General features: G+C 39.3%; 1 protein-coding gene across 1 annotated transcript in view; it reads left to right on the forward strand.

The window, feature by feature from the left end:
- The first annotated feature begins 261 nt into the window (after positions 1 to 261).
- Positions 262 to 23,547, forward strand: part of LOC139717823 (rhotekin-like) — a 45,992-nt gene continuing 22,706 nt past the window's right edge. The window contains exon 1 of the mRNA XM_071629320.1: positions 262 to 407. Coding sequence (XP_071485421.1) covers positions 270 to 407 — 138 coding nt within the window. The 5' untranslated portion in view covers positions 262 to 269. The remainder of the gene's footprint in view (positions 408 to 23,547) is intronic.

A 23,547-nucleotide genomic window follows, 5' to 3' on the forward strand; every position in this document is an offset into this window, starting at 1 on the left:
TGACAATGTTTGTGTATGATGCGTACACACACACGCACACACACACACACTTGTCTCAGTGGTAGCATTGTCCCACACGTTTATGGAGATAGCATTGCGCAATTGCATGCACAAACTTCGGTCGTTCGGAGTTTACGTACCATTAGGGATGGCGATCGGCTGCCTTTAAAAACGTATGCATTTATGCACGATCGCGATCCGATACCTTTTGAATTGCTCTGTAAAAGTGAACGCCAAATTGCCAGGGGCCAGGGCCATCAGGCTGGATCATGGCGACTTTTCAGCGGCAATTTCAAGCTGTGCGCCGATCGCTCCGGCGGAAGCGCAATTACGACATCGTTTTTGAGCACACGCCCGTTACCAAACGAAAGAAAGTTGGGGAATACCGACCTGACTTGACAAATGAGGTAAGTGGTTACGATGTAGTTTGTCTGTATGATGTCTATCGACGCCAATCAAGATTTAGATAGACCCCATCGTGGTAGGGATCCGGTCCCTTACAACAAGATAGGATAATGCGATCAATCAATAACTGTGCGTTAGATCTAACGGTTAACTGTGTTAACAAGTTAGGCCTGCCGTACAGCTGTAGTGTAACGATTAGCTGGTGAGATAGGAGTGCAGCGTAGAATTACTGTAACATACCGTGTAGATTCTATTGTTCTAACGTTAGATCTAACTTTCTGTAGGCCTATTGTATGTGCAATGTACAAGAGTTTGTAAGCACGAGCCATTCGACTTCAGCGCTAGTGTACTTTGTCTTTGGCACCTGTTTGTCAAATAATCTCCAAACATGCACAAACTCACTCATTGTTAAATGTCCAACAGCCTCGAATATTTGCATCTGAGTGAGATTCAAGGCTAGTGCCGTCAGTAGTGGTATATCTATAAAAGGGAATTTTCACCGTTTTGACACTTTTACACTTGTCAAATTATGTTGATTGCAGCTAACTCGCTAGTTCACTCTGCGATAACTGCGTTGCACAGAGGAGCAGAAAGCGCAGCACGGCACGGTACATATCATTTAATATTCTACACACATTCACAGCAGCGAGTGCCGCGATTAATCTGAATGTAGCTATCTCATTGGCATTTATAGCAACCAGTAAGTTCTTCTATGGTATCTTTGAAAATATTTACTTTTTCCGCCTTTCTCTTGGCTTGTACCGAGTCGCAGGAGCGATTGAGAATTGGGGTTGTTTGTGTTTGTGTGTGGTGTGTGTGTGTGTGTGTACACGCCCGCTTGCGTATGTGTGAGGGTGTGTTTGTGTGTGGTGTGTGAACGAAAGAAGATTGTGAAAAATGTGGTTATGAGACAAGGGTAGGGTGAAAGAATATAAATCGTATATATTGCTAGGAAAAGGGGGAGGAAAGGAAAGAAAAGAAAATTGTAAAAAATTGAAAAAATAAAACAAAAGGTTTACAATTGCATACAAAATAGAGAGTACACTAAGTAAAAGATAATGGAAGGAAGAAAGAAGAGAAACTTGCATTGTAAAGGAAAGGAAGGGAGAGATGGATATGTTTTAAAAAAAAGAGGAAAGCAAAGAAAAAATATAGATTGAAAACAGAAAAGCACTACATGTAGGTATAGAAATAGAATAATAGAATGAGAGATGAATCAAAACTGTATGAAAGCAAAGATGAATAGGAAGGAAAGAAAAGCAACTGAAGAAAAGGACTCGTTAGAAAGACACAAAAAAAGATATTGGAGAGGGTAGAAAGGAAAGACCCTTGACAGCTGGCCTTGCAGTTGGGGGGAAAAACAACTCATGAAAGAAATAAAGAACAATTAAATGAGAAAGTTAAACAAGAGGAAAACCACAAAGAAATTATTGATAGGAAGGAAAGGCAAATTTAGCTATAGATCTAGCTTCTACTTGGAAATGAAACTGGAAAGAAGAAAACAGAAAAGAAAGAGAAAGATATAAGTGGCAACACATACTCCCGCATGCGCTCAACCGCTTTGAAGCTACAACCGCAGCGCTAATGCAAGACTTGGCCGAGGAAAAGAGAAAAAACGAATTTTTGCTTTTCAGCGACACCATAGAAAAAGCCGCTGTATGGCTACATTCAGCAGTTGTTCAGACCAAAATGATCGACTCCAAGTGCATGCACTGAAAGTATTCGTACTGTGCTTGTGTAAAGAGCAGCATTTCAAGCGATCGAGATTTTCCAATGATTTTCCGACACTTGTAGATCTCTATACTATTGTACTAAAAGCGTTAACTTCTGTTCGACTTTGGAGACCCAGAATAACCAGATGATTGTTTTTTAGGTTACTGAATAAAAAGGGCAAGTTTGTGCATGTTTGGAGATCATTTGACAAACAGATGCGAAAGTACACTAGCCCCTAGACTTCTATTGAACTTGAGGTGAACCTCGTTTTCGCCGAGTTCTAACACTTTATACCGATTATCTTGCAGTAACTGCGACCAGCAGCCCCATACACATTATGCGTTTGGGGCTGCTGGTTGCAGTTAATCTTGCAGCAGTCTTGATTAAACCCTGGAGCGTTCCTACACACACACACGTTCGGGCTGGTTGCAGTTGGTTAGGGAGCAGGGAGGCACTTCCCTGTAGGGAGCCTGCACAGCACAGGTACAGACTACAAAACGGGGAGCAGAAATTATTATTATTTTCTTTTTTGATTGTAAGACTAAGAGGTACCAAAGGCCTCTTGACACTGCATCACAATTTTGTGTGGTGGACAATTACCCTAGTTGTAATATTCTACTATTGATAATCAATTTTATGCAGAAAATTTGCAACCACCATGCACCAAGACTGGGGACCCGGTTTGCGGCAGGAGGGTAGCGGCCCGCTCCGGGGTTAAGGGGTCATGATCCATGCCATGCACTAATTTGACTTGACCACAAGATTGGTCTTTATCTGGTTGTCGGGGATATGTTCCGCAGAGACTACGTCTGGCTTCACAGAATGCCCTCCTCACCTACAATTGTACTACGTGTACAAGTACCAGTGGCGGATCCAGGGGGAAGCGCACCAGGCGTGCCCCCCACCCTTTATTTTTTGTTAAAGCGAAAGAAATAAAAAGAACAAATGGGGGAGGGGTGCATGCCCCCCCCCTTTAATTTTGTAAAGAAGCCCCCTCTTTACAGAATTCCTGGATCCCCTCCTTAGTACTATACCTGTCTATGGAGGAGAGCCGTAAATGTCAAAAAATGATTTTAAAAAACTCTGGACAGCCGGATTTTTCTGTCTGTGTTTTGACTTGACTTTGACACATTGATCACATATTATACAAATGATGCACAGAATAGAGTGCGACGAAATAATCCTGTGCATCATTTGTTTTATAAAATGGGTCAAAATTCGAAAACTAACAGCATTTTTCAGCGTTTTTTACGTACCTTTGTGGGTCAAGACATCCGAAGATGTTCGTCCCAAACATTTACGCACGTCGCACTCGGAAATCCCGCACATATAAGTATGATGGGGGGTTGGGTTTCCGGACACTTAAGTTCCCGCATGAAAACTTACTTATTTTACATAGAATATGCACCCTTTGCCTGAAGACTCCTCATATAGGCCTACTAGACAACATACTCTGTAAACGGCGTGAGAATTAACCTGCTAAATTGATGGATTTGCCCTTCAAAGTGACTCCATGTACGGGTCCAGTTCCACAACGCTTCAGGTCTACTGTACTGTACGTATAAGAGTATACGTATGCCACGCCACACATGTTATGCACAAGGGAAGAAAGGCCGGCTGGCCGGCAGCCCGAATCAGAAGTTGTTTACAGGATTGACAGCGCGTATGCATGCAATTCAAAGGAGCCGCCGCGCGCACAGATGATCGGCAATAGGATTTAACACGCAGTGCAATGGGACTAGAATAACCAAAGCACACTTGACTCATTTCAGCGCTTCCTATTGGCTACATTCTTGAACCCATTTTATAATTTAAGTTTAGTATAGAAAAGTATTTTGACATGATGTTTCTGCTTCTCAATGATGTGATGCATTTTGATGCGAGGCATTTTGACCCGAATTCAGCAATCAATAATAAAATTATTGCCATAAATATTGTAGGATGCCTACAGAAATCGGCAATCCAGCCAGGGTTTTTTAGGGGCCACACTCAGTCTTGACCTTATTGCTTTAAGGTGACTAGACTGTGCCAGAACAGAAGTGAGTTGATAAACACACCCTTCTCCCTCAAGCTGTTGTTTTAGTGACTGGGAAGTGTGTCATACTAATAATTACAAGTTTACGCAAACAGAAAAACTGACCAGAAGTGAATATTATTGATCAAGTGGTGGAAAATTGAGCAAAGAAAATGGGATTCCATCGGGATTCGAACCCAAGACCTCCGGATGCTAGCCCGGTGCTCTACCGACTGAGCTATAGAAAGCCCTAGTTCAGTGTTCGTCCCAGAAACCGTAAATTCTCAAAGCTCGAATGGTCAGAAGCTATAGCAGTGTGTTTGTGTGTGACACACACGTACACACTTGAACCTGGCATAAACCCGAAGGATAATTCAAAGTGGGGATAAATGAGGTTTTGAATCCCGATGGAATCCCATTTTCTGTGCTCAATTTTCCACTAATACTAATAATTACTAACATTTCGGAGTCATGCAAGACAAGTGAAGCAAAGGTCAGAGATCAACGACGGAAAGCAAAGTTTGAATTCCTGAACATCTTTATTGTGGGCATGACTAAAGACTATTAATGGTTAGACTGATGGAAGTTGATTTAATGATTCTTGTCAGGCATTGTTGAGAGTTTGATGAGGAACCCAGATCAACTTTCATCTTTCATCTGAGTTTGATTTTTTTTTTTGGGATTTTTTCCTTGTGTCCTTTTTCACCTTGTATAGCCACCATAGTCTTGCTGATGTGAAATGCCATTATTACCTCTGCCAAGGAAGGAGGTTATGAATATAATGTTTTCACTGGCGTTTGTTTGTTTGCTTGTCTGTTTGCAAAATAACTCAAAAAGTTGTGAACAGATATGGATGAAGGTTGCAGGAAAAGTTGATATGACACAAGGAACAGATGATTAGATTTTGGTTGTGATCTACGAAATTTTTATGAATTTTTGAAAGATTTTTGATATTTTTGCAGATAGGGTCAATTAATTTAGGAATTCAAACTGCGCGTATATCAGGTTTGCAAACGTGCTCTAAAGCTTGGACGAGGCGCTTCATAGCTGGAAGCTGATTATGTATTAAAAGGCTTCTGTATGGGGAAATTGGGTGAATTTCAGCATGTGTGTCTTGGGTAGAAAACAATGAGCTGCTTGGTGGAGGTTTGCTCTTTTAGAGTGCTTTTCTAGTTTGATGATGTGAATAAAGATTGTTATACCACAGCAGGGCATCATGTTGCTTTGCTTATTTATCCCAAGTTGTTCGCCCATAATTTTATTCTTTTGAGGGATACAGTTTTTCAGTAGCTTGATTGTACAGCTTTTCAACTCTAGAGGGCAGCAAGACACATTGCAAACCTTGTCCTTCTTGTGCTAACCTTCTAGTGCATCAGACCAGAGTGAGATCTGAAAAATGTATTGCATTGTGTTGCTAGGCTACTGCCACTGTACCAGGCCCATGATGATGGTTTCCTCCTGGGGCTATATGCAATATGAATGGATTCATTTGTTTCTTTGTTCTTAGACACTTTCTTTTATGCTTCTGCTCAAGATAACAAATGATATGATTATCATGTTTTTGAAATGTATTCATGATTCGGTAAATTGTGTAATCAATCACATGACAGAATACAACTTTCACTTTGTGTGCACAGCAAGGAATAATATTACGTCTCAAATTTGATTTAGCAGTTGTGATCAATTGAAAAAATACTTTTAACAAAGTTCTGTACAGTCCGATGTAAAAAAACAAAACAAAACAAAAACTGCTACACACAAGAAATTTTGTTAAGCAGTCATATATAAAAAATGCATAGTAAGTTGTGATGTGATACCATGAAAATTATTCCCTGCACAGTAGGGGGGGGGGGGATGGGGAATACAACTTCATTGCTTTCTCTAACAAAATCTGCAACAATCGATATGGAAGACAACAGCCATATGGCAAAGCTACTATCTTGAGTGACCCATTTTCCCCAAGAGTATCTTGATTGCATGCAGTTATATAGTTTGGGACAACACATTCAAACAATCAGAACTCCACAAATTTGTCAAGTTACACTCACATTAGTACTAATCAGTTGATGCCTCTCTTCTTCATCCAAAATAATTAATCTCTTTGGTTGCTTCTTTCTGTTGGACAAAGTAGTAGACAGACATGATAGTAAAAATTTCAATAAAACTTACTTCCAAATAAAAAAATCTCAACTTAACCTGCCCTTCCATCTCCCTTTCCTCCTCCTCCTCCTCCTCCTCCTCCTCCTCCTCCTCCTCCTCCTCTCCATCTCCCCTGCCCCTCAACATCCTGTCTTCAACCCTTCCCCTTCCCTACAAGTACTTCCATACTCTGACCCACCCCACACATCTCTAGCCACAATGCTGCATGAATAAATTAATGTAAGTGCTACTTCCCTTCTAGTCTAGACCTTCTAAAGAGTGTCAAGTGTGTGTAGCCGTCCTGTCAGGAAGAGCAGAGGTTAGGTTTGAGAGATGAGACATCTTGAGTGGCAGACCACATCTGTGGAGCCTTGCCCCAAAGAGCTCTGCACCATCTGAGCTTCAGGAGTTCAGTATTGTCTCCTAACCATCACCGCACCAACAGAGGGATGCTGGTGTTTAAGGAGCTAACAATACCAGGACAAGATAACAAAGGGTACTGGGTAGTGCCCTCCTGTTCACTTCAGTTCTAGAATCCTTTGTTTACTTTCAAAAGGGGGAGCTGATAACTGTTACCCTCAAGTTTGCTTACTTAGGTGAGTTCACCCATAATAAAGAACTTCCTCTCCAGCACAGAGCACACAAAGGGGTACATCAATAAAAGGTTCATTCAGGCCATGATTACTGAAACTCCAGTTTACTGTGCCCTTCTCCATGCATGGCGATTTGTGATGATGGTGCTATTCTAGCAGCAATTGATGTGGGGAGAAAGCATGAAATTTCAAAAGGGTGGTGATCAATACCAGCTTCTGGTAGAGCTTGGCTCACAGATGTGAGGAGAAGACTGTGACAGAGAAAGACTTCTTGTTATATTGCATTTTAGAGTGAACAGCTTTCAAGCTTTGCAAGCAGTTTTTGGTAGTTTCCATGGCTATTTCAAACATTTGCAGGGCATCTGTGCCATCAAGCAGAAATGTGTGCAAGGTGAGTTCTTAGTTCATAGGTTGTACATAAAATTATGCTCATTGTTTTGTTGTTATTGTTTTGTTTTGTTTTGTTGTGTTGTGTGTTTTTTTTTTACAGTAAGCATGCATATAGGTATCCAGTAATAAACTGTGAGTTAGTTGTGTGTTTTTTTTTCCACTTCTCTTTTTCTTTTGCTTGGTCTTGTGGTATAGTAACCTACAGTGCACATAATCAAGAAAGGGTAAAAATTTCTTTACTTTTGTTTGTTGCATCAAAAAGATAAATCATTAGGTATGAGTTTGGAACAAAATTATGACGTAATTGTTTTTCAGGCTGATATTAAATTATTATGATGTAATTATCTGATCCACCCACTATTACAATTTAGCATAGAGTAACAGTTCACATTCATTGAAGGTGTTCCCATCATCTTGATGACTACAATGTATGTACTGTAGTATGAGATGTCATTCTTGTCATTTGCTACAGTGTACTGGTACATTGCTCAAGATTGAGTTCGTGAACCAGTTACACAGTATTGGATTGTTGACAATTCCAAGGTGCATGATTCATCATTTTGGGGTTTGTTTTTTTAATTGACCACCATGTTTATTTAAGAACTCATGTGTTTGTGTACTGTCCCTTGTTTACATCATACTGTATTATTGTCAGTCAGCTAAACCTACGCTCTACAGTCAAAGGCCTACATACTGACTCATACTGTGGATATTCCACAGTAGCATACACCACTTGTGTAAGATGTCTATCAGGCCACAAATGTGATTTGTCCATGACAGAGTAAATTGTATGATAAGTTCAAACCTGTAAGTATGGATTGTAGACTTTGATAGCATAGATTGTATGCTGCATATTTTTGTTCTGGACATACTGTATAAGCAATTGTGATTGTTGATCGACATGATACTTTTTACTGTTCAAGCTGTAAAGTGGCTCAAACCATATTTTCTTCAAAGTTTATTAAAAGGGAATTATGGTGAAGAGTAAAATAAATATATACAGCTGTACATATTTAAGAATGAAAAGAAAAATCTTTTGGTGATAAGAAACCTGTAGCTGAGAAAGAATGGCCCATGTGCTTTCTGTGAATGATGGGTCCAGTGTTTGCAGCTTTGTTTCCATAGCATTAGTGGTACAAGGTAGTTGCACTGTAGCACAGGTCTACATCTGTATGTAGACAACCAAAAAAAAAAAAAAAAAAAAAATGTATGATGTGTTTGTGTGTGTATGTGTGTGTATGTGTGTGTGTGCATGTGCATGTGCATGTGCGGCCACAGTTAGATTGTTTGCTCATCATTTGTGGGAATTCAAAGAACGAGAAAGAGTAAAGGTGTCCAAGAAATTGAGCTACCAGGTAGTTTTTATTCCAGACATTTCTTTTTAATTCTTGTGAATTGCATACTATTGAGACTAAGTGCTAAATATTGTAGAATAAAATGTACATTTGCTACTTGCGCTCATCCAGGTTCCCATGGATAGTCTTTCCTCAGGTTTAGAGGTGCTTCTCTGAGGGTATTGTGATCCATATTCAGAAGATATGGTGAATATGATGTCTTGAAGATAGACTAGAGAGAGGGAGAGAGGGAGGGAGAAAGAGAGAGAAGGGGTAAAGGGGGCTCCGCTGTGCAGCAGTCTGCACTCTGTGTTGAGATTATGGGTCAGTCTTGTCATCAGTGCAGAAGAAAGTGTTCACATGCTCAACAAAGTAAAGCACAGCTCCGGACCTACCAACTTTTGCAACACCAGGCTTCATCATACACTATGTAAAAGTTGTCTGGATTCTCCTCCGTGCACACATTTGAAACACTTGTAGTGATCGGAGCTGTTCTTTGATTCACTCTTCTCTGCCTTTGCCAACTGGACTATTGAGTGTGTGGAGCTTTGTTCCATTGGAGTCAATACAGGTCATCATAAGTTTTAATACCAAGCTCACAGGTTGGCGCTGAAGTTGATTCAGAGTTCAAGGTGTTAACGGTGAGTTTACTTTTAGCTTTTAACCCTTCATGTTGATCATCTTGCTTGTCCTACAGATTGTAGGTTTGTCTGCATCCAAGCATGTTATTATTGGTAGTCACGTATGACGCTTGAGTGAACATCTTTTCTGGAAAGCTCATTACTCATCTTTAAGTTCTGTCTGGTGGCATTTTGTGAATCTGGCATCTTACACAAGTGTGCATGTACTTGTAGTCTCTGCTGTGATAAAATCTTCTACACAACAGAAAGAAGGATGTGTCCTTGAGTATCACAATGAACTCTTAGAACTTTTGTACTTTTTAGTATTGCTTTCTGGGTTGTTTTTTTTTTTTTGTGGATTTTATTTTTTGATTGTTGTTGTAACCTTTGTACCATGCCTTGGTAAAGCCATGATAATACAGTACCAGTAGCCATCTTTGTACATGGAATGGTTGACCCTGAATACAAAAGTGAAGTGATCATGGGGTTAGGAGGTCATTTTTTTTTTCAATGATACATTGTACAGCATAGCCCATAACTCAGGAAGAGTCTAATTTTGAGTTTGCATGATCTTCAAGTTTGATGCTAAAATTCATCTCAGTTTATACCCCTATAAAGTAAAACTTCACATATTTAGATGAAGCATTACATGTATAAAGGAATTAGCTCCTATTGATCACACTAACTTTTATTAAGTGGTTCCAATCACACTTTGTGTTTGGTTTTGTTTTTTGGTTGGAAGATAGTGCTACAGGGTAATGTGGACTTATGGTATTATGGTAACATACAACATCTTTAAGGTTCAACGCAAATTCCACTGAAAATGCTTTCAGACATACATGTAAAAGGGGAAACATTAGATTTTCCTTTTTAAATCGCCAGCCAGATTTGGGCCATTTGCTCTCTCTAAAGGTCAAGAGTGTCAGCTACAGTACACGAAGGTGTTGGTGAGGTCGAGGTGAAGCATAAATTTACACATCAATCAGTCATTAATTGCCTTTATTGTGGATTGCAGAAAATTGTGCATCCATCAAAAAGTAGACAGTTCATGTGGGTCAAGTTGACATACATATGGAATAGCAACAGGTGGAAGCTTGTCTGTAAACACACGATCACAAGCTAAAAAGAACAAAAGGAAGAAGTACACATTCAGTGTAGAGAAAGAAGAAAAACCTTTACGCCATAGAGTTGTACATGTACTCCTGAATCCCACCTGACACAATGACTTCTTCTTCTTCTTTTTTTAATGAATTCCTGTAAATTTGTTGGGTTTTTTTTTCAATGCATTCCTGTAAAATATGTTTTTTTATTTTTTTGTTTCCACGAATTTCATAAATTGACCGATATTGGTAAAATTCACAACTCATGAAAATGTTGCTTCACATACAGTACATGTAGCGCAAATAACCGTACTTTGAGATGGGATATCATTTACCTGTACTTCTCTCATGAAATGAGGCACGTGTACAGATCTGTATTTTGCCTCATTCTGTCGAGTGGTTCAGGAGCATGAATTCACCAACTCATGAAGTACTAATGTATTAAATACTCCCAGATGTACAGCGTATGGCATAGTATGCAGTACTCTATCAACATAAGTAGAAGTCTGCATACTTGTATAGATATGAAATTAAAATTTTTGTGAAGAAGTACAACTGTAGTGGCAAAATCTGTGCAGCTGAGGTATGGAACAGATGCATGATATTTAGTCCATAATCTAAGCATTGTAATTAAGTTATGAGGGAATGGTGTTATTTCAGCAAAGTCTAATATCCTAATATCCTTCTTTTTTTTGGGGGGGGGGGAGGAATCAAAAACCCATTTCGCTATGCTACTAGTATACTCGTTGCATTCCATCATAGCAAAGTTGTCAGCAGTACTTACAGGGTTAACCAGATATAAGAGTCAGTATAAGATAGGGTGTAAGCTGGCCAATTAACTGAGTCATTCTACAGCCAGACTTCAGGTGAGGTGATGAGATCTTAATCCCATACTAATGTCACTGAGTCACGGCCACCTGTGTGCAGAGACAAAGCCATTCTGTGTGTTGGAGGCAGCCTTAAAGGGTGACTCCATCCAATCCATGTTCAAGTTGGCTTGAAGATATGAAGTGAATTAATGCTGGCAGAGCAGTGAAAGTTTGGTTTGAATTAGGCAAGATTTCATTAAGGGTGTCACAGAACAGTAATTATTAGTACATGTAGCTATCAAATATTCAGATCGATGTACAATGTGAAGTGATTACTGCCTTACTGGTACTTGTACAAGTTTTGTACATTGTATGTCCTCAGCTCAATGGTTTGCCATTGACCAATACCTGAGTCTTCTCTAAATTTCTCTAGAAATGCATCCATACTATGCAATTTGAATGGACACATTACAGATAGACATCATTGTTTGGGTTAGTACATGTAGTCAGCTAGTCAGGTGCATGGTTGGGTTGTGTGTCCATTTCGTCTGTCCATCTGTTCGTCAATTGGTGAGTTGTTAGAAAAAACAGTGTGTGAAGTGAACTACATTGTACTTTCAGTTTTCTCATTGATCAAGAATGAATGTTCGTACACATGGTAGCCACACAAACAAAGCATGATGTGCAAGACATATTAGCCGGGTTCACACGTACAAAATAGCGGGATGACGATCGCGATGCACATCCCGAGTTTTTTTGCGAGCGTCCACACGTACCAAATTAGTGGGATACCGATCGCGATCGGTATCCCGCTAATTTGGCGAGCGTCCACACGTACCGAATTATCCCGCTAATTGCCGATAGAGATAACAGCAAAGCCTGCAAACTGGGTCACACGGCGCCCTTTTCTATCACTACCTGTGCGCACTTACCTTTGTCCATTGTCTTTTACGCGTCAGTGGTGTGGTTCGCGCGCTGTTGTTGTTGTGTTCCAAAGGGGTGAAGGACCTCTTCGCAGAGGCCTCGCTGTTGTGATGTGCGCATTGCATGATGGGATGTAAAAACTCGGGATTGTAATCCCGACCGTTCACACGTACCAGCGCGGGGCCAATTATCCCGCTAATTGAGGAACCAGCGCAAGATTTCTTGGGATTAGCATCGCGATGCTTATCCCGCTAATTTTCGGGTTTTTTCTGTCCACACGTGCAAAAAACTCGGGATGACGATCGCGATGCAAATCTCGAGATTTGTATCCCGCTAATTGGTGTACGTGTGAACCCGGCTATTGTCAAATGTTTTTGTTTTGGGGTTTGTTTGTTTGTTTGTGCAAACTAAGTGTTGCCATGGTTACCATATTTGTTTTCAAACATCTCTATGAAGCAAAGTACTCCAGAATTTGATACAGGTAATGACCATAAAATGCATGGGCTGAACAAATAGACTACAGCACAGCGTGTAGTAGTAGTCATGGTACAGCATGTAGAGAAGAGTAGACAGTTTGTAGGCAATCCTGCCTGTTCCCTGAATGGTCAATGACCTGCAGATACTGTACCGGAGATTGGCACACAAAAGATTTCCTCCTATGGTTCACGGTGACTTTCTAAGTAGGGGTTCTGAAATGGCATATACAGACTTTACTGGTGGTTTGATTTTGAATTTAATTTTTGTCCAAGAAAATTACTGGACACACACACACACACACACACACACACACACACACACACAAGCAGACTGTACATGTATTTTTTTTTTTTTCAGAAAACGGGATGTACTATAATACACCAATAGGCAGGCCTTGCATGATATGTAATGTACGTGTATTCACAGCATGATTTTTTTCCCCTTGATTTTTTGTTTTAGTGAGGCTTCAAACAGCTGTGCTGTTGTAATACATGTAAATATAGTACAGGTACAATTGTATGTTGTAAAAATAGTATCTTCTTAGAAAACGATCATGTTTGGTCCATTGAAACTATTTTTTTTTTTCTACTTCAACATAAGTGAAAGCTTCTGTTTCAGTACAGAACTTGTTTTGGTAAAATATCCATTAGTGCCCCTTTCACATATACTCAATGTTAAATGATCTACATTACATTCAAATCATACAGGTTACAACTGTAGATACTGTAATACATTTTTGTTCACATACATGTATGTCAATACTACTTTTTCTTTTTGTCAGTGATCCAGCATCTCTCACCCCATAAAAACTCAGTCATTACAACTTCTGAAGAATTTGTTTTGATTATGTTGAAATAGGAAATAAGTAAATGTTTTGATCCATGTACTTGTAATTAAAAGTCTCCTGAGACTCTGGGTTATCACCTTATCCATTTTTTGTGTATATTTGTGTATATCATTGTACTGTGATTGAAATCATTGTTTTATGTAAACATGTGAAAACTTTAATACTGAAACTCATTCAGTTGATTTGAATTTGTTCTGTTCATCAGAATCTACTTGAGCATAGAGTGCATTTCATTGTATGAATAAAAGTTTTCCCCTGACCCAAAATCAGTGATATTCACTCATTTCGTGGATGAGAGTTATAAAACATATCAATATCTCCCCAAAACAGCGACATGTTTGTGTATGATTAATCATACTTGTAGTTTGTACTAGTTTCTACTCTGAAATATTCCACACTTGCAGTAAACACACACACACACACACTTTTTTTTTGTTTTTCAACGATGTTTATTCTGTTCCATTCAAAGTAATAGAAAAAAAAATAACAATTTTCATTTGCTACAATTGAAATGACGAAAATATACATTTGTGATCATAATAGCAAATTTGCTATTGCTGTACATAATGACATAACAAAAATTACATTTTCATGAACAATTATCAATTTACATACAGTCACTTCCCCTATGCTCTCAAAAAAAATTGCTTAAATTTAACAGTGATAATTCAATTCTTCTAGCATTAATCTTAAAAGCATCCAAATGAATTATGCAGCAAAATTATACAGTAATAAATAATGGAACCATATTATTTATCAACCAATACCCGCCCACCTACTAACTCATATCCCTTACTGAGTCCCTATGACCACCCCCACCAGTTCCCTCCCTTCCTGTTTCCTCCCCCACCCCTATCTGTACACATGCAACACACAAACACACACAAACACACACATACACACACACATACACATGCACCTAATTTGGTTAACTGCTCTTGCCTACACATTATAGTAAATATAGTTACATAATCAGCCCGCCAACAGGCTGACAGGAACGCATGGGAAAGGAGGGGGAGAAAAGAGAAAAAAAAGGGAGAAAAGAGTGGAATACTATGGAAACATTACTATTTTCATAAAAGTCACAGACGTTGCACGTAGCTTCAGACTGGTTTATTCAACGAAGTCTCAAAATATTCCCATTTTTGTAAATGTACATGTAGCTTCCCAGCCTTGGTCGCAAGGATTTTTTCCTCATTTATTAATTCAACAATAATCTTTTGCATCTTTTCTTCAGTGGGTAACTTATTTCCCGTTCTAGATTTAAAAATGATGTATTTTGTTAAGATAATCAAAGTATTTACACATTTTGATCTATTTGAATAACCAGAGATTCCCCCAAATATATCTCTCCAATTCATATTCCTTAACTCATTTATATCAAAATAATTAATTATGAATTCCCATAACGGTTTCACTTTAACACAGTGTAAAAATAAATGCAGATAAGTTTCAGGCTCATGTTGGCAGAAGGAACAAAGGCTGTCTGTTACAAAACCAAACTTCATTAAACGCTCCTTAGTGTAAACTACGCCATGTAACATCATAAATTGAAATTCTCTATATTTTCTTATCAATGTACACTTACTCGGTTTAATAAAAAGTTCTTTTATTTCTTTGTTTGTATAATCATAGCTACTGTGGTCATCTTTGATTTGTAAAACATAAGATGACTGTAAATCTTCCACCATAGCCTCATATATTTTTCTCGATTTTAAAACTTGCAGATTTACTCTCTGATCAGAAAAAATCAATTTTAAGTCAAAGTTTGTGGAATCAACTTGCTGAAGTGTACCTGCTCTCATAGAATCCTTCCATTTCTGAGGTATAGCATTAAATATATCATTCAGTTTAAGCAATTCTTCTACCTTAAAACCAAGACCCAAGCTTTGAAAATGTGACTGAGATCTCAAATGACCGCTATCTACTATATCTTGTATTGTAATTATTCCTGCATCAAATAAATCTCTATGAAAAAACATCCTACCTGCTATGCGTACACTCCTATTATTAAATATTATTGGATTTACAACCTCATTTTCCAATTGTCTATATTTATAAATATCGAGCCAAACCTTCAATATTTCCGAATAAAAAGGTGGTACATTATCTGTCATAATAGATGAATCAAAGTCACACATAAACAGGAATCTACCTCCTACAGTACTAAAACAGAAGTCAAAAAATAATTTCCACCCAACTTCTTTTTCTCCATATAGAAGGCGTTTTAGCCACATAATACGTTGTGCCTTAACAAATAACCGAAAGTTCGTCATTCTTAAACACACACACACACACACACACACACACACACACACACACACACACACAGAAGAAAGGGAAAAAATAATGCTTAAATTGTTTAATACTGCAGTGTAGCCTACTTTGTATGAGTTTTAATAGTGATGTTTACAGAGTGAGGTTCCTCTCCATATACATGTAGGGCCTATTCATGCCGAACTTGACCGCATTGGTGTATTCATCTATGCTGAATCATCAAAGTTCTTGGCTGTAAACATACAACGTATTTGTAATTGGTGATTTTGTGAATAACGCCCTAGTGAGCTTGGATACACTCCTAAATTTGTATGACCCACATTTTGATGTTTTTCATCTGTATTGAAACAGACTCTTTCTTCAAATTTACAGCCCCATGGGCAGCTTGATGAATATTTTGGATGAATAATAATACTCTGGTTTCAGATGATGTCCAATTTATCACCAGAAGGTAATTACGGCATGTATGCAACAAACTTATTTGTTTGCCTTCGTCGTAACAGAACCACCCTTCGTCAATAGCACATGGGGAAAAAAAATGAGGCAAGAGGTCTGTGTCACACAGCTCTATTAATTGTGACCCGCTACAACAAAATGATCCTAAAGTCGGGCGAGGTCGATTATTTGAAAATTGCATGACACAATTCCCTAATCTTTCTGCTTTAAATTGATATATAACACGTCTTATAAAAATAATCGGCTGCGGAGATATCGATGTTTAAAAGAGAGCATGTCAAGACGTCTGGGAAATCACTGTTTCGAGAAAAGCGCCCTAAAAGTTCTCCTTGCAACACAATCACAATCAAGAGACACGCAAGTCAGTATTCACCTCTGGACAATAGCAACCCCCTAAATGCTCATTCAAACATAGCGTCGGCGGTCTCCTCACCGACCAATCAGTGACCAGGATGTCAGGAGAAGCGGCTAGGCATAGCGCAACCCGCCTGCACGCACCAGTCGACTGGGCAGTGTGCGAGCTTCACGCTTCGGTTAGCGGCAAGCAGCAAACTGACCAATGATATCACTCTGGTCGTTGTTAGGGGCGGAGCCTATGTGTGGCGCTCAATCCAAATGTTCGAACCAGTTTCTGCTTCGTTGAAACGCCCAAAAAACATGGCCCAGAAAAACGCTATTTTTTGGTCTTTCCTTTCATCATTTTGCTTCAAAATTTCGACAGATGATAGAAGACATGTCAGACTCTAATAATATGTCAAATTCAGAAAATTGTAAGTTTTGACCAATTTTGATGCTCTATCTTCAAACTCGATTTTCAAGGCTTCGACCGTGCGCGACTTTAGGACCATTTTGTTGTAGCGGGTCACAATTGTTTCTGTCTAAGTTTCAGGGTTTCTTCCACCCCCTCCTTTCTTTCTTTCTTTCTTTTTTTTTTTTTGTGATGAGACTGCTATGGCTCTGTTGTCAGGAGATAGCATGCATGCATGCAGTAGAGACTAATGATTCTTTCTAGAAAACCCCTAACATGGTAGTTAGAAACACTACTCTGGAGGCATGCCAGTCACTTTTTGCACTCTTGTGCTACCCAGACAAGATCAGGCAAGTAACGTACCTTGATAAAGCTTGAAGTACAGGGGTATGAATAATCTGATATCCTCATTTAAATTTAGGTATAGTCCAGTGTTGCATTCACCACTGATTGAATCTAGAATTTGAAAGTGCAGTGGGCGTAAATACTCAATCTCGAGTGATACACACCATTAAAACCAAAACAACAACAACAACAAGTTGCCCATTGGTCTGAGGCAAGAGAAAATGATTTGTGGTTACTGGTAGTTAAATACCCCCAGTATGAGTATGTTATGTATCGACAGCACAATCAGAAAGAAAACATTCCATACTTTCAATACTCATGACAAAGGGCAATATTACCTGTATACCAAATACACAGGCTCTCCATATTGGTGAGAGTGCCAAATTACATATAATATATTTCAGCATTTCAAGACAGCAGCCATACAATACAATGTACTGTACACCCCTTTACCATCATCTGCCAACAAACCATATGGTGCCTCCATAATAGACCCTACTCTCCAGGTGGAGATTTTCGCAGTATTGAAATCTTCGCAAGGTTGAAATTTTCACGCAACCAGACACTAGCACGAAGATAAAAGCACAAAAATATTTTTGCTAGCTACATGCAGTAGTTCATGTCTTGAATACACACAATTAAAACCATGCGAAACTCATCTTTAATAACCGGCCGAGTGTGAAAATTATTCATGTGAAAATATCCACTTTTTCTGTAATTGCAAATGGCATTAGTGTTTCTGTTCTTGTTCTTGTTGTTGTTGTTGTTTTGTGTTGTTGTTTTTTGGTTTTGTTTTGTTGGTGTGGTTTTTTTTTTTTTTTTTTTTGCTGTTGTTGCTGTTGTTTTCTATGGGATGGAGGGGAAAGGAGAGAGGCTCTTGTGGCTCAGTGGATGAGACCACAGGCTATCAATCATGAGGTCCCTGGATCGAGTCCCCTGGCCGCAGTGGTTTGTGCCCCCTGGGCAAGGCACTTTATCCTCACTGCCTCTTCCTGAGGGGACTCCAAGCTGCTGGCATGTTGCTTCTGTAGTGGCTACATAAAGCGAATAATTTGAACACAATCAATACAGTATGTGCATTATATTTTGCAGTGTTTTATTTTTGCAAGCTTTGTGACTTGACTGTCACTGTGTGAAAATAGTGCACCCCACAACATGGAAGAGCTGTTTATTGTCACTATTGTCATTAACTCTCGTCAAAAAGGGATGATATAGGCCCTACTTTGTTTATGTTGTGGTTCTCATATGAGAATTTAAGCAGTTTTGTTTTATTTGACCCAATATTGTGCAATATACAGTACTCTCAATACATTGTATGTACACCATTTTGGACAGTATTAAACCAAACAAGGACATTGGGATAAGGAGAATAAGTAGAGATTACATTTGCCGGGAATGGCCTACATATCCCACCACCAGACGGATTTGTGCATATTGTCAGTTGAGCAATAGCTCAAGAGAATCACAGCATTGCCACATACCAAACCAAGATGAATAGTGTTTTAAGGATGTGAGGTGCACTTCATGGCAAATGCTGCATCCCATCTCAAGAAAGTAAGAAAAAAGAGAAGAAAATGTAACGTGACTCCTTTTCATGCTCCACCTCTCTCCCCACACCACTCTGCATCGTCGCAAACAGCGAGCATTCGTACGCCTTGCGGCGACTCTCATCTCATCTCCCTCCCGGATCGAAGGATGCTCCACCACACATCATTCAAAGACTCGCTGTGGCTGTCCTATTCTGCTCTCTTCTCAACTGCCTTTAAACCAACTCTTCACATCTTCCCCCAACGTCCTTCCTCCTCCCCCCCCCCCCCCCCCCCCCAACCCACCAAATCTGATTTGCCGAGATGGTGAAGTGGCTTGGGTTACTAAAGTGCGGTGGATAGTCTGCGCTATGCGACTCATCACCTGGTGATCGCTGAAATTTTCTTGCATTTTCCTTATGGACAGGAGGATAGGCACAAGTCACAGCCTGTAGTACTCTGATGGTGGATTTGTTACTTCTGTGTGATGCCATATACGAGAGAACGTTTACATGCAGCAGTCGGCTGGGCTGTATTCCCATTTAATCCTGAGAAAATTGTGACAAAGGGAATACATGGAGCGGATGTCGGATGTTTCTAACGTGTGATAAACGAAGGGCGGTTTTGCCTTATGAAATAGGCTTGATTGGTACATTGCAGTTTGACACCTGTCAGTGACCTTTTCTGATGTGACTTTCTGTATGTGTGGAACTGGAAGAAATAATGTCATTCTGCTTTGTGTTCTGATGAGGGACTTCTCAGTAGTTTGCATGGATAAACATGTGCGTTTCATGTCGGACCATGTTCTGATTGATTGCGCACTATCGCTGTGACTCTCTTGCATTTCCTTATCATCATATTCCCACCACCTTCTGCTGTGCAATGGATAAGGATGAAATATAGCAGATTGCAAACAGTGAGATTAAATTGTTAGGTTCCATTTTTGCCCTACAGGAGAACTCGGTACCTCAATTGGGTGTGCATGTAGCCAACACTTGCCCATGTGAGCATGTGCATTTGCAGGGATCAATGAGGATTAGATTACTTGGATCTGATTGACCACTGAAAAAAAAAAAAATAATAATAATAATAAATGCCAAGCGAGAGATTCAACCTCATTTCAAATTTCATGGCCCCACATTCTCCACAAGTACAGTGTATCCCAGGTCTTGGCATACATATTCAACGAAGCAAGAACAAAGTTTCAGGAGAGACTGTGCCTTGATGCCCCAAACGATTAACCATGTGTCCCTCAACCCTTACATGAGAGGCTTCACTGCAGTCCATGCCTTGATCTGCCGGAATGAAGCATATGTTTTTCATAGCGGCTTATATCACACTGCTTTCCCTCATTTGCCGGGATGTCAATGGCATTGCTATAAACCACCTGTTCTGAGTTTGCCACAGAGTGTGGCCCTTTTTTTTTTTGTCCCTACCAGATTGGAAGCATGCGTGGCCTCTGCTCATATAATCTACGAGTGCTTCACTTCTGTTTTCTTATTTCCGTACTTTGAATGTTGTAACAGGCATGTGTCATCTGATTATTGAATTGCAGGACCTTGAGGTATTGCTCTGATCAGCTATTTGTGTCACACCATTCTGATATGGAAGGAAAAGGTAAACAAGGAAATGAATTCTCTGAGTTGATGGTACAGTATATTGACATTTGTGTCCCAAGAACAATCACAGCATATGTCAAAGCAAACTGATCACAATCGCTCTGCTACGAGCACTGTGTTTTGCCAGCATTTATGTCCCGTCTCCCATCGGTAAACCCAAGATTCAGTGATAGAAGGATGACCGCAGAAAAATCAAACACTGCAAGACAATAAGCCAGATAGCTGAGATATTGGAGTCTGCATGGTGCTGCACGGGGATGCTGTGAGGAGAACGTAGCTGCCAGCAGTATCAATTTCACAGCCTTGCTCCAGGAGGCGTTCAAATTGTATGGAGAGAGACTTGAATTTCAACCGGCGGAGAGCGATAAATCAGTGCGCTGTACTACGTCGGTAGTCACTGGCAGAACTGTAGCCTTCTCACTTATCTTCTCCATATCTTTTTATGTGAGCGCAATTTTGATTGTGATTTGGAGAACTCCACTCCCAGCCTGAATCATGTTTGAGATAGGGGGCCGTAAGCGAGCTGGGAGCTTCAGCAGTACTGCCGTAAGTTCACTGAATCCCGCAATCCCACAATGCATATTTTTCCTTCTACCTTTGAGTCGCATTATTATTGCAGAGCAGCCCAGTCTCCCGCATTCTGCAGGAGGTTTCTTGAAAAATAAGTTGCCTCTTCATGTTGTGCCAAAAGAACATAAAACCTTCTGTGATTGAAAAATTGTGGCAAAATAACACAAAAGCCTCCATGATTTAGGAATTAATCTTTTTGAGATGCATGTTACAGTATGTACAGGTATCTCCCTCATTGCTCTTTGGAAGCTCTAATTTTGTTTTCTACCATACATGTAAATGCCATCAGCCCTGTCAAAGCATCTATGTACAATATTGTGGTTTTTTTAACTTCCTGTCAGATTTTAGTTCACAGTATTAATGCTCAGTCTCTATATTTGTGGTGATTACGACTCTCGGGGGACAGTATGAAAGTTGTTGAAAAGTACCGTACTCAATTCTGATTGGGTGATTCCAGACCTGCTTGTGTGTTTGCTTTATAACATATGTTTGATTGCATCATTTTATGCAATGGGGCCCTGCTGGCAAGTCCTACAGCCTACCAGAATGGGGAGATTTTTCTAGCATTTATCATTTTTTAAACACCAGAGTTCATATTCAGTGATTACAGTGTACCAAATACAAAGTGTACATCAGTTGATTGCATTTGTTCAACTTGTCTGAACAGTAATAGTGCTTGTGGTTCTGGACAAAGAGAGTATCTTGGAAATTCACTACAGATTTCCATTCATGGTCCCACCATCATTGCCATTAGTATATGATCCATGCGTATGTTGCAACATAGACCTACCACAGTATTGTAGGTCCATGGTTACAACAAAAAGTAATTAACATGCAGTTCAATATCAAGCAATCCACATCTTGGCAAGTCTCTGTAGTGATATCCACTGGGATGAAGTTTATCAGGGCCATGTCCACTCATCCGTCCAGTGTGTCCGCATCATTGACTTCCTTTTTTTTTTCTAAACTTCTTTGACAGAGCGGCTATAACTCCCACAAATCATCCAAGAGGATATTGAGCTGCCCGATTTGGCCAGCTGATCCACAAATCATCTGTTTTTATGGGCTGGCAAAGTGTGAGAGAAGGGGCAATTGCAGTCTGTCATGCGTGACAGGCTCTGCTGAAGACTGTTTGAATACAAAAAAAAAAGAAAGAAAGAAAGAGCTTGGTGATTATGATTTGATACCTTGTACTTCCTAGCCTGGGGTAATGATTTTTTTCTGGGGTGGGTTGTGAACATGAATTGGAATTATTCACCCTGTATTGTATCCACCTATCGCTGCCAAAAACGATGGGAAAAATAAATTCTACGGTAATAGCAGACAGCATGCCATTACTTTCTTTATGATTTTTTTTCTTTTTAAGGAAATGAGCCAAGTATACAGTGATTCTAAATTACATTGGAAAAAAAAAGAATGAAGGTATATCCAGCAGTTGAGTGGAAAGTGCAGGAAGTTATAGCAAAAGAGCTCTCTTTTGCAAAGCTGTGTGATTCTGACAAAATTTTGTGATAAAGTATGAATTGGTATCATGATATAAAAGAAAGAAAGTGTGTGATTGTATCAAGATGTACAATAGCGCTTTGTGCTCTGGAATTTTGTGGTAATAAAACAAAAGAACATACTTTTCAGTCATTTAGATTTCTTTGAATGCAAAATGGATGCTCTAGTAACTTTTGATCAAAAAGGTATGTATGTGATATCTGTGATGAATTTAAATCATTAATCATGTTATTTACATGTCAGGAATTATCATCTGCCACAAGTGATCACATTTTTGTGTGAAATTTGTGCATGAAGGCTTCTGAAGCTCTTTAACTTAGGCAATCGGTACAGCAATTAAACACCTTAGCAATACATTAATAGTAAAAAAAATGTTCACAAGATCTTTAAGGCTAAAGTGTTGATTTCAGGAAGTCATTATCATTGACACATAGAAGGAAATTTACCAAGTGTCATGATCACATTACACTCTAACAGAGAATTGTATAGTGCAGGTTATCTTTCCTGTCATTTTTATAGAGGAGATGTTGAATCTTATCATAAAGGTATTATTTACCATTTTCAGATGAAACAAAAACCCAGCTTTAGTGCTTAAAAATAGTTCTAAAATGTGAGTTAGGGATAGAAACAACCAATTTAATAATGTGAATCAGCATAATCAATGTAAATTACAATTAAAATATCATATACAGAATATGAATAATAGTTATAATAAAACTTTTTAGAATAAATCATCTACAGTTATGGTTTATTGCAAAAAAAGTAGTGATATATCTCCTTATATTTTAGGCTGTATTGTGAAATATTTATACACTGTACAGTTGTATGATAGGATGTTTTGTGATACAACTGACCTACACGTGCATGACATGTGATAACTCGAACATTTGTCAATCACTGATCCCAATGGTAAACAGTACAATGTACATTGTACCTTTTTTGAGGATGAACTGATTCTGCTGTACCACGCATTTCCCACAGACATGTAGACACCTGCCCGAGTATACTCGGGACCAGTTCTCAACAGGTTAAAGTAGAGAACGAAGAATATTATGAGGAGGCTGACTGCCTATACAAACTTGAAGTGGCCATGATGTGGTTAATAACCTGTCCGACCAGCATTACCACAAGATCTGAA

This window comes from Diadema antillarum, unplaced genomic scaffold (genome assembly GCF_040938485.1).
Source record: "Diadema antillarum isolate AM-2024a unplaced genomic scaffold, OU_Dant_1.0 scf00000083, whole genome shotgun sequence".
Taxonomy (NCBI): domain Eukaryota; kingdom Metazoa; phylum Echinodermata; class Echinoidea; order Diadematoida; family Diadematidae; genus Diadema; species Diadema antillarum.